Source organism: Palaemon carinicauda, chromosome 40 (genome assembly GCF_036898095.1).
Source record: "Palaemon carinicauda isolate YSFRI2023 chromosome 40, ASM3689809v2, whole genome shotgun sequence".
In the NCBI taxonomy this organism is placed as follows: Eukaryota; Metazoa; Arthropoda; class Malacostraca; order Decapoda; family Palaemonidae; genus Palaemon; species Palaemon carinicauda.
This window is the reverse complement of record NC_090764.1, coordinates 46839005-46851439: the sequence shown is the minus strand read 5'-3', so window position 1 is coordinate 46851439 and position 12435 is coordinate 46839005. Positions and strand designations below refer to the sequence as shown.

At 47.7% G+C, this 12435-nt stretch overlaps 2 protein-coding genes across 2 annotated transcripts in view; one reads left to right on the top strand and one right to left on the bottom strand.

Moving 5' to 3' along the window:
• LOC137631754 (HEAT repeat-containing protein 1-like) overlaps positions 1-12435 on the top strand; it is a 622900-nt gene that overhangs the window by 159930 nt on the left and 450535 nt on the right. The window lies entirely within an intron of this gene.
• The window catches only part of LOC137631637 (HEAT repeat-containing protein 1-like), a 138237-nt gene that overhangs the window by 115627 nt on the left and 10175 nt on the right, over positions 1-12435 (bottom strand). Inside the window, exons 2-3 of the mRNA XM_068363510.1 lie at positions 11983-12035; positions 9174-9417 (exon numbers count right to left, since the gene is read on the bottom strand). Coding sequence (XP_068219611.1) covers positions 9174-9417; positions 11983-12035 — 297 coding nt within the window. The remainder of the gene's footprint in view (positions 1-9173; positions 9418-11982; positions 12036-12435) is intronic.

The window sequence follows — 12435 nt, the reverse complement described above, 5'->3', positions numbered from 1 at the left end:
CTCCTCATTATAGGCCCTGGCAATAACTTGTCTCAACCAAAAGGAGATGGTATTCGTCGATTCCTGCTTCTTCGTAACACCCGTGGAGACGAAAAGACTTTTGATACCCAGCCGGAGATGTGCATTCCTCTCAAGGTACTTCCTAACAGCACGGACGGGGCACAACCTCAAATCCTCTGGATTCCCTGTCTTAGGAATGGCTGGCATTGAGAATCCCTCAAACTTAGGATCCCAGACTGCTGGATTCTGGGTTTTTGCCACGAAAGAAGGGACGAACTTGAGGGAGATTTCTCTCCACCCCTTCGAATGAGAGATGTCGTAAGACAGCCCATGAATCTCTCCTACTCTTTTCGCAGAGGCCAAGGCCAACAAAAAGACTGTCTTGAGAGTGAGATCCCTGTCTACAATATCTTTCAGCGGTTCGAACGGGGGACTACTCAACATCTTCAGAACTCTAGCCAAGTCCAACTGAGGCACCCTAACGGTTTGAGGAGGGCAGGCTTGTTCAAAGCTCCTGATAAGCATAGAGATGTGTCTAGAGGAGCCCAGGTCGATGCCCTTCAGAAGGAAGACTTAACCCAAGGCTGCACGTACTCCTTTTATAGCTGGAATTGACATCCCCACCTCGTCTCTGAGATGCACTAGAAAATCTGCGATATCTGGGACCGAGGCTTTGAGGGGCTTGATGTTCTTTGAAGCACACCACTTCGTAAAGGCGGCCCATTTTGCTTGGTAGACCGCTGCCGAAGATCGTCTCAGATAACGCGACATCTTTTCTGCAGTTCCTGACGAATATCCTTCCTTCCTCAGGAGTCGCTCGATAGTCTCCAGGCGTGAAGGCGTAGAGACTGCGGGTTGTCGTGGAACCTGAGAAAGTGTGGTTGTTGTAGAAGATCTGGCCTGTCGGGAAGTGGCCACGGAGGAAGACATGCTAGGTCTTTTAGATCCGCGAACCACTCTCTCTCCGGCCACCAGGGCGCTACCAAAGTCATCCTTAAGTTTCGGGCAGCCCTTACTCTGTTGAGCACTTGCCTGATCAACGTGAAGGGGGGAAAAGCGTACACGTCGAGGTTGTCCCATTTGTACTGAAAGGCATCTTCCAAGACCGCCTTTGGGTCTGGGACAGGAGAACAAAATACGGGGAGTTGTGCGTTCAGCCTGGTTGCAAAGAGATCCATCACTGGGGACCCCCACCTTTGAATGATGAGCCTGGCTACTTCTGGGAGGAGGACCATTCTGTTCCCACTATCTGTCCCATCCTGCTGAGACCGTCGGCTAGGACGTTCTTCTTTCCTGGGATGAACCTTGCCGATATTACTATCTGGTTCGACTCTGCCCAATCCAGGATCTCTAGGGCGAGATCACACAACTCCTTTGACTTGAGGCCTTCTTGCTTCTTCATGTACGCGACTACTGTGGCGTTGTCACACATCAACGCCACAGTGTTTCCCCTTAGAAGTTCGATGAACTGCAGACAAGCTTTTTGGACTGCCTTTAACTCCAGGACATTGATGTGTAGGCCTTTCTCCAAATCCGTCCAGGTTCCTCTCGCCGTCTCGTTGAGGAGATGTGCTCCCCATCCCTCGTTGGAGGCGTCTGTGAATAGGAGCATCTCTGGAGGCTCGGTCGCGAAGGGCATCCCCTTGAGCGTATTCGACCGGCACTGCCACCACTCCAGGGAGGGTATTGTGTCTGGCAGAACTGGGATTAATTTTTGGGGCGAGTCCTGTTGGTTCCAGCAACCCTTCAGGTTCCATTGGATACTCCTGAGCCTGAGCCTCCCTTGGGGAACCAGTTTCTCCAATGACACCAGATGACCTATTAGCCTTTGCCAGTCTTTGGCTCTCCTGGGTTGCCCCGAAAGGAAAGGTAGAAGGATCTTTATTAGGTTGTTCACCCGTTCTTCTGACGGAAAGGCCTTCACTAGTCGGGAATCCAGAGTCATCCCCAAGTAGGTCATCCTGGTGGAAGGCGACAGGTTCGATTTTTCTGGGTTGATCATGATACCCAGACCCTTGCAAAATTGAAGCAGCTTTACACCTTGCTCCCTCGAAACGTCCGCTGAGGAGGAAAGAAGCAACCAGTCATCCAGGTACCGGATGAGGCGAATACCCCGCTCGTGAGCCCACACCGAAACTGTCGTGAAGACTCTCGTGAATACCTGGGGAGCTGTTGACAACCCGAAGCAGAGGGTCTTGAATTGCAGGGATCTGGGCACCCCACTTCACCCGGAGAAACTTTCGGCTTGAGGGGTGGACCGGGATTTGAAAGTATGCGTCCTTGAGGTCTATGGTCATCATATAGTCTTTTTCCCTCAAGGACTGCAAGACCGACTTCGGAGTGTCCATTTTGAAATCCGTCTTGCAAACAAACTTGTTGAGAGCTGACAGGTCTATCACCGGTCTCCATCCCCCCGTCGCCTTTTCTACCAAAAATAGTCGGCTGTAGAAACCCGGCCCCGGATGTAGGACCTCTTCCATGGCACCCTTCTCCAACATTGTGGACACTTCTTCTTGAAGGGCCGCCCTCTTCAACGGGTCTTTGGGTGCCAGCCACTCCGTCAGGCTGGCCGGAATCAAAGGTGGAGGTTCCGTTAAGAACGGGAGCCTGTACCCTTCTTTCAGTACGGATACTGTCCAGGGCTCCGCTCCGTGAGCCCTCCATGCTTGCCAATATCGTCTGAGGCATCCCCCAACCTGAGGCTTGGGCAGGAGTAGGGGGCCTCCCATTCTATCTCCTCCTGTAGGAGCGGCCTGAACGTCCTCTCCTGGAAGCTGAATAAGCCGTTCTAAAAGAGGCAGACGTCGCTGGAGCTCCTCTACGGGGGGCTGTGGTGCTGAAGCCCAAGAGGAAGATGGGGCGTCTCTCCTCGTCAGGCTAGGAGGGGCCTGAGAAGTAGAGGGCCCATCTGATGTTGACCTCTTGTAAGCGGGCATCCTTACTGGTTGAGGTCTGGGAGTGCCCACTTCCTTCCGTTTAGCTACCTTCTCCATTATCTCCTCCAGCTATTTTAAGGGGAACAAGGAGTCACCCCACACAGGAAGACTCCTCATAGCCCTCGCCTCTCTGTCCGGGATCTTCCGGGAAAGCTTCGCCAAGATAGTATCCCTCTTGCGCAGTACCCAGTTCGCTGAAAGGGCAAGGGACTGATATGTTAGGAACTTCAAAGTCTTGCCCCCGGAGATGATAAGCTCTTTCAGTAGGTTTTGTTGCTCCGGGTCCGTCAAGTCATAGATGGCCTGTACCCCTACCAGCGTGGAGGCCCACCAGTCCAACCAAGAGGCGACGTGCACTATGTCTTTCGACATTTCCTCCATCATCGCTGCCTCCGACTGAGAAAAGCAAATCGGGGCCGAAGAGGCTCTGTCTTCTGGGGCACCCTGTCCCAGAACTTCGAGGGAAGGCTCTACCTTGCAGGCTCCCGGTCGCTGCCCTTCTCGCACATAAAACTTACTCTGGGACCTGAGTCCCTGTAGTAACTTCGAGGAGCTCTTTGTCTTGGGAGCCTCGGCATTGCCCGCCACAACCTTATCCACGTGAGCCCGTCCCAGGACTAGATCCCTGGCCACAGGCAGGCCCAGGGAGGTTTTCTGCTGCACGGGTGCCTCCATCAACCGACTCAGGCTGGACCTCCAGAAGTCCTCGTCGGTTGGAACAGGTTCCTCAATCCGATGATGCCTTCGTATCAGGCCTATTACTCTCCGATACGCCGAGTCCTCGGTCGGGGAACCTTCCCTGCCGTCAGCAGTACCTTCTGCCTGATCCCGGGGAGCCAGGTCACTGGGCACTCCTACCGGGCGCTTTGGCTCTGGATCAATGGGCACTCCCCTGCGGTGGTAGCGGTCTGCCCCGACGGGAACCTCCGCACCAGGGTCGGGTGTCGGGACGGGAATCGCTATGTCGGCGAGAACTACTGTTCGTACAATCTCTTTGGAGGACGAGGACGCGGTTCCCGTGGGCTGACCCGACGGAGGAAACCGTTCCTGTACGTCCAAGGGCCGAGCCAGCTGTGCTGACCCGACCAGGCTGCCCGTACGAAAGCACGGCTCCCCCCGCTGGGCGGGGTGAGCCGGGAGCTTGGCGGTCTTACGCCTGCCTGAAGAGGCCCTCTCGCATTGCTCCCTGCGAAGGTCATACTTGCGGCTGGAAGAGGGCCTTCGTGGCGAATAATCCCTGGACCGTCGGCCAGGGGAACGTTGAAAATCGCTCCTACGGGGAACGAAGACCCATTCACCATCGGGGGACCTACTCTTCCTGTACTTCCTCCGTGGTGACCTGGATCTCTTCCTACTGTATCTCGAGTAGGACCTTGAGCGGGAACGTCTGCTCCTGGACCGCTCCCTCCGCCGTCGGCACCTCCTCCTCGCTTCACCTTCTGAAGAGATCGAAGAACCTCCATCCGAAGAACCCGACAATACTGTACAACCCGAGCGACGGACGGGAGCGGGGGCCACAGAGGTCTTCGCGACCTGCTGAGTTCCAGAGGTCGAGGGTTGAAGGAAAGAATCCGGAACCGCCGTCAGAGGCGCTGGAAAGGAGGTCGGTCGCACTACACTTGGGAACCATGTATCCAGGCCCTCTTCCATCCGCATCGGGGACCTACCTGGCGTTTTAGGGAGCCTCCACCCGAAGGGCTCACTTACCGTAGAGTCTAACTTCTCCTGGGCACTACCAGCCGCTGAAGTACCTGAAACACAGGCCCACGAAGCGGGTGAAGAGACAGGCACAGCGTTACTACTCCACATGGGGTCGTCGGAGGACACGTGCCCCCCAAGCACAAGGGCAGAGTCTCCAGAACCCCCAGACACAACACTATCAGGCTCCCCACTAGCCTGAGAAGGCCCAACAACCCCCACATCATATACATTAGACTCCTGGGGAAGGGCTCTCGGCACTTACCCCGCAACGGACTTACCTCGTCCCCTACTCTGGGTAGGGGAAGAAGAGACAGAAGCCCCGTCGGACCGTCCACTTGGCGACGGTAACGGCGAAGAGATGCTAGACTTCCTGGGCGAACGTTTCGATGACTTCTTTTTCGTGCCATAACGCACCCACTGGATCTCATTCCAGTTAACACACTCATCGCACGTATCCGACAGCGAGCACACTCTGCCTCTACAGGAAGAGCAAAGGGAATGAGGGTCCACTTCTGGCTTGGAAAGAAACGCTCCACACGACTTACCGGCTCTAGTCCCAGGACAACGGCGGATCTGCTCCATCGCACACAACCACAAGACACAGGCACGAAGGGAATAAACAAGGAATTCACTTGGGAAACACAAGGAAAGGTAGTGAACACGCGAGAACACAAGGGAAAAGCACAGAGATACCACGCGGTAACCACGTGGGACACACGAGTCGGGACACAAAGGGTCGTAAGAGAATGAGAGCGGCGTGATGGTATCACGACGCGACCAGAGAACTTACTGACTAGCGAGACCCAAGCTAACGCCGACCTACCTCAGGTCTACCCTCAGGGCACGTTCTCCTTACTCCTGGGTTAGTCCTCCATAGAAAACGGAGGTAGGGTATACTACACAAAACTCACGTCGGTTGAGAGATTACAGGTAACTCCTAAGAAAGTAGTTCGAGGTAAGTCTCTGTGTTGGAACAATCCTTCTTTCTCATCAATGTTCACTTTCCCTTTTTCCTAGACATACACCGAGTAGTCTGGCCTATTTCTAACAGATTCTCCTCTGTCCTCATACATCTGACAACGCTGAGATTACCAAACAATTCTTCTTCACCCAAGGGGTTACTACACTTATAGTTCAGAGGCTACTTTCCTCTTGGTAAGGATAGAAGAGACTCTAGCTATGGTAAGCAGCTCTTTTAGAAGGACACTTCAAAATCAAACCATTGGTCTCGTCTTCGGTAGTGCCATCACTCGGCACTCTATTCTATCTAATTTCTCTTCCTTTTGTTTTGTTTAAGTTTTTATAGTTTAAATAGAAAATCTTTTATTTTATTGTTACTGCTTTTAAAATACTTTATTTCCCCTTGTTTTCTTTTCTCACTGGGCTATTTTCCCTGTTGGGGCCCTGGGCTCATAGCATCCTACTTTTCCCACTAGGTTTATAGCTTAGCAAGTAATAATAATAATTATAGGAGTTAAGGAAATTGGGTGATGATCTGCAAGGCCAAAACTACTAGAAACACAATTACCTAATGGAGTAACATTGTCAATTTTCCAGCAAGTGCAAAAAGAACCTTATTTTGCTAACTTGCGATAAATAACAAAAATCAGCAGTCTTTATAAAAAAAATAAAGTAAAAATACTATTTTGGTCTAAATCTCCATAAGCATCCATGAAGAATATTTTAATTTCACAGGACCAGAAAGCTTTACTAGTGTACCAACCATGTGTCACACGATCGTACATAAATTATTTTGTATATATTATGCTTGTATCTGCGCCTTTCCCTCGCACTAAAAAGAACCTGAATAATCATGTCTCCGGTTTTCCTCTGTAACATTGTCTGTCTTGTGAACATGAAAAAGCCTGTTGCCTTGAGGTTTTGTATATAAAGGAGAGTGTTCTATAATAAACTAACTCAGTTGATTGCTTCCTGCCTTTGAGTCACAACCTTGCTCTCGGCCCATCACACTAGTTTAGCCTCAGGAAAACAGGAATGAAGATGATAAAGAGTTTCTCATTACTCTGCTTACTGTCAAAGCCATCAGCTAAAAGGGTTGCTTTTTCCTTTCGACAGTGAATGACAGAGCCATCTGGGTTAAGTAAAGGATGAACTGTTATATCTACACCAAAGAGTACAGATTTCAGGGTAGCTCGGTACTTCATGTTCCTGGGTTGTAGCAAAAATTATTTCTCTTATGGTCAAATAGTACTGTACCGGGTATTCCTTTTTCAATGAAGCATAAACTCCCTGATCAACAGCTTTTAGCTGAGTATAGTTATTCCAAGTCAAATCTGATGCGTTATCCTTCAAAAGATGATAGGCCTACAATCATCACTGAACCAGTGTTTGTATTTCACTTGGTATTTTAACACACAAGAAAGGATACACCAATCAATAATGTTGACCTGAGACTCATTCAAGAGAACAACAGGCTCAATACCTTTATACAATTATGACCAATATAAATGCAAAAGATCACTCAAAATGTGACCTGTTAGAACAGCTACCCTTCTGTTCCTTCTAAGTCGGAGAAACCTGTTCCACTGCTTTGCACAAGTGCGCAGGAGTGCTAACGCATTGGCGAGCCGGAGAGCGCTGATGTGTTGGAGAACGCTGGCGAGCCAGGGAGTGTTGATGCACAGGAGAGCGGTGGCAAGCTGGGGAGCACTGACGCGCGGGAGAGCACTGGCAATCGACCCGGAGAGCGTTGATGGACGGGCGAGCGCGGGTGCGCAAGCAAGCTGGAGAGCGCTTGCGAACTGGAGAGCGTTGGCGAGCTGGAGAGTGCTGCCATGTAGGAGAGTGCAGATACACAGGAGAGAGTTGTCGAGCGGGGGAGCGTTGGCAAGCACTGGCGAGCTGGCAAACACTGATACTTAGACTGGCGTGAACGCACTGAAGATTGTTGGAGCGTTGGAGAGCACCTACGCGCAGGAGAGAGCCGACGTTCTGGAGAGCGTTGATGTGCTGGTGAGCACTGACGAGTTGTTGGCGAGCGCTGACGAGCTGTTGGTGAGCACTGGTGCACTAATGACTGCTGGGGTACAGCTGAAGATTTAGAACGATGCGCAGGATGGCCTGTTCGCAAGGGCGAGTGACCCTTGGTCATATGGCGAGCAGGCAGACATGGAACAGGAGTCAGGAACTGAGAAGGCAGGTGAGAGGGTTGGTGAGATTCAGAAGATAGGAGCGTTGGATGATCATGAACAGGGATGTGCCTTTGAAAGGGCGAACATACTCCAATGGGGATCGCACACGATCCACAGAAGAATCCAAGGCCGAAATCTGAGGACTAGCAGCAGCGTCGTCAGGAGAAGGTCCACGAGAGGGCGAAGGTCGAGGGCCAGATGGCAACGGAATTGAAGGCTGCAAAGACGAGGCTGAAGAGCCAAGAGGCAAAGCAGAGGGCGAACTCTGCGAGATCGTTGACGCCGTCTGGGGGTCGGTGGATCAGCAAGCTGACCTTTGGAAGCAGCAGTCCTCCGCAGAGGAGTTTCTATGAGTGAACCACCCCGAAGAGGAGAAACACTCGCAGGAGAGACAGACGAAGGACTTTGCTTCCTCCACGAAGGATGATCAGGAATGGGGGAAGCGCAGTCGGCAGCAACAGCTGAAGTCTAAAAGGGCAGGAGCATCGGCAGCACAAGCAGATGGCGCCCCCAACACCACTATAGCACCACGGATGATGAGTTGCAGCAAGGAGTCCTTGGAGTGCAGACCCGAAAGCCCCAAGGACAACCACACCTGTAAAAAGGGAGAAACAGACAAGGCTTCACCCGGGGGAAGAGGTGGGGCCGCTACGCTAGTGGAAGCAACACCATCTCTCGAGGACTGGGGTTGACCATCAGTTAAAGGGCTTACGCTACTACTCGACGGTCTCTCGGAAGAGGCCAAATGAAGGAGCTTCGAAGGAAGGTCGTGAAGCGGAAGAGGAGGCCTTGGGTTTTTTCCCTTTCGAAGAAACCTTCAAAGGAGAAATATCCCGCTTTGACTTCTTCCGCCGGCACCCAAACCTTCCCCCCTGGGAGGCAGACCACTCCCAACAATCACTACACTTATTTTCACTATCACACCGTTGACCTCTGCAGGCAGCACAAATGGTGTGGCGATCGGTGACCACAGCAGACATGAAGGTACCGCAGGGCTGGCCCTCAAAGTCCAGAGCAGATACACATGGAAGACAGAAGTCAACACAAACAGTCTTAAAGAGAAAGCACAAACAAAAAGCATTAATAGCAATCAAAAATATTGGTGAGGATGATGAGTGGTAATGACCATTCACCATCTGAGCCAAAAGCAAAGTGAGCTAAATCACAGGTGTGTGATCGGGAGTGGTTGCAATCTAACCCCCCTATCCCCGCTCACTAGCGGAATGAGTAGTTAAACCTCACTAAATTTTAATGGATCGTCCTTCCAGCTTCGCCGAAAGTAATACCCTTAGTAAATAGTGTAGCTTTGTATTCCAGTTACGGAACAAATTATTATTGAACATAATACTTACGTTAAAATTAATGGTTTTAATATACAACATACCTTCAACATCTTAAAGAGATATTCACAAAGAAAACTCCTGAAATCTTGACTGGAAACCCAACGTGAAAAGATGGTTTTCTTGCTCAGTAGTCGACCTGCTTTCTGCGTTTTTGCTAGCCAGTACCATTCATCTGTTTCACTCCGGATTTCAATAATTTGAAGAACCCGAATAAACAGCGGAGACTCATAGTAAGGAAAAATACACATAAACAATGAACGACGGTTCAAACAGTTCACCAAATACCTGAAAAATTAAATCTATTAATGTAGGATAGATAAAAAATCTAAACTTTAAATATCATATAAAACTTTGATATTATTATCATTATTATTGTTGTTCTAGGAAAAGGACACTCCAAAATCAAACCATTGTTCTCTAGTCTTGGGTAGTGCCATACCCTCTGTACCATGGTCTTCCACTGTCTTGGGTTATAGTTACTCTTGCCTGAGGATACACTCGGCCACACTATTCTATTTTATTTCTCTTACTCTTGTTTTGTTAGTTTTTATAGTTTATATAGGAGATATTCATTTGAATGTTGTTACTCTTCTTAAAATATTTCCTTTTTCCTTGTTCCCTTTCCTCAAAGGGCTATTTTCCCTCTTGGAGTCCCTGGGCTTACAGCATCATGCTTTTCCAACTAGGGTTGTAGCTTAGCAAGTAATAATAATAATAATAATAATAATATGCAATATTCTATATAAAGTTTCTCATTAGGTTAGACAACAACTGAGTTCTGTCTCTTCTATCTTGCATACATTCCAACCAATTTCTCATTTGGTTTAAATCTTTACCTAAATCATACCTATATGATCTCATGGGCCTTCGAAAAAAATGTTCATTCTAGTACTTCTATAACTGACTTTCTCCCTGTTTCGTCACATGTCCAAACCACTGCACTTTTCCAGGCACTATATTGGCCTACTTACTGTTAAAAGCTCTTATTTACCAATTGTCCTATAATCTAGCAATGTCCTTCCACTACATCAAGATTGATACTAATTTTTTCTTTTTACTTCCTTAATTCCTTATGCAATCTACTGAGTTCCCATGACAATAGCATTATCAAATACTGCAGTTTACAAGCTAAAAATTTAGTAGGAAGCTAGCTAACTATACTATTCTTCTATTCAACTTCAGATCACTTACCATTATTTTTTCTTTGCCTACACATACACAAAATAGTCTGGCCAAATTCTTTACAGATTCTCGTCTTTCCTCACACACCTGACAAAAATGAGATTACTAAACACTTCTTCACCCAAAGGGTTAATTACTGCACTGAAATTGTTCAGTGTACTTTCCTCTTGGTAAGGATAGAAGAGACACTTTAGCTATGGTAAGCAGCTCTTCTAGGAGAAGGACACTCCAAAATTAAACCTTTGTTCTCTAGTCTTGGGTAGTGCCATAGCCTCTGTAACATGGTCTTCGACTGTCTTGGGTTAGAGTTCTCTTGCTTGTGGGTACACTCGGACACACTATTCTATCTTATTTTTTTTCTTTCTCTTGTTTTTTAAATGGTGTGTTGGGCAGGCTTAATAGAAGGGCCATGGATGCCTGGTGGTTTATCAAGAGGTTGTCTTTTCCTTATCTGATTCTTTTTCATCTCAAAACCATCCTCCCTTCAGTTGAAGTGGATAACCTGGAGGGTATTTAGCCTTGCATGGTGTATCGGCTCCTCCATGTTGATCAGTTTTTCCAACTTTTTACTACAGTCCGTGGGTTTCATCAATCACTTTAATTCTGTACATATTGTTTTTGTTATAATTCTTGTTAATCTAGTTTTTAAGTATGTCTCTTTTTTTATTAATATTAATTCTTATGCTGTCTGGAGACATAGAGCGAAATCAGGGACCAGTACATCCTAAATTTCGTCAATGTCGTCTTCTGTCTTGCAATATTCGTGGTCTTCATGCAAATATTCAAGACCTTCTTTTGTGCTCAGAAACTTTGGTTTCTAATATGAGGCACTCATCTGAGCTCCTTATAACTGGTTTTAAGAAGGCAATAATGTTGAAACGTGATGCTATCCCTAGGGCCAGGGGAATGGCGGTGTATATTAGGACTGAGTACCCTGCTTCTCATAAGTCCTGCTATCAATGTGGATGTCATGAGATTCAGGTAATAAAAGTTTGTGGCAGGCATAACAACTTTTATTTGAGTTCGATCTACCAGAATCCAGACATGGATGATTCTATCTTCGATTGTCTTCTTACCATTACGGCCAAGATACAAGAAGATGATAGAAATGCTTCTTTGGTCTTTGCTGGTGATTTTAATGCTCACCATAGGGAGTAGTTAAGTTCTATCTCTCCAACCGATCGCCATGGGTTAAGAGCTTTAGACTTTGCCTCTGAATCAGGCTGTGAGCAAATCATAAATGAAGCTACTCACAAATCTGGTAATTGCTTGGACCTCGTATACACTGACTCCCCTGGTGTTATAACTAGTAAGGTTGGTTCTCCAGTCGGGACATCTGATCATGCCTTGATTTCATTAATAGTGAAGACTGAGCAGCCTGTCCCTTATGTATCATACTCTTGTAAAGTTTATATAAAAATCCCAAGCAGACTGGAATGGGATTTTGCATGATATTTTGTGCTTGAATTGGTCACAATTATATAGTACTGTTGATCCTGTTGTCCCTTTGAATAAGAATCTAGTCAACATAATTGATAGGCGTATCCCTTCTCGTGTGCTAAGGTACCAAGTGAAGGGCAAACCGTAGTTCAAGGATGACTGTAGACGTGCTTATTTGGAGAAGTAGGAGGCCTATCATCTTTGGAAGGGTAACAGATGATATCTGACCTGGAATGACTATATTCAGCTTCGAGCTTTTGCTCAGAGAGTTTATGCCTCAACTGAAAAGGAATACAATTTAACCATAAAAGAAACCCTTTCTGGTAAAACTCAGGAACATAAATGGTGGTCTACCCTTAAATCTGCACTCTTTGGTGTAGATGCAACAGTTCCTCCTTTACTTAAACCAGATGGCTCAGTCACTCACTGTCCAAAGGAAAAGGCAACCCTTTTGGCTGATGTTTTTGACAATAACCAGAGTAATGAAAAACTTGAACTTCCTCGTTCCTGTTTTCTTGAGGCTAAACTAACTAGTTTAGCTTTATCTCGTGAAATTAAAGCTCTGTTGATGGACCTTGATGCTTATGGAGGTGTAGACCCAAATGGTATTTTTCCTTTGTTTTTTATAAAGACTGCAGATTTCTTAGCTCCAAAGTTATCTGTGATTTTGCGCAAGTTAAC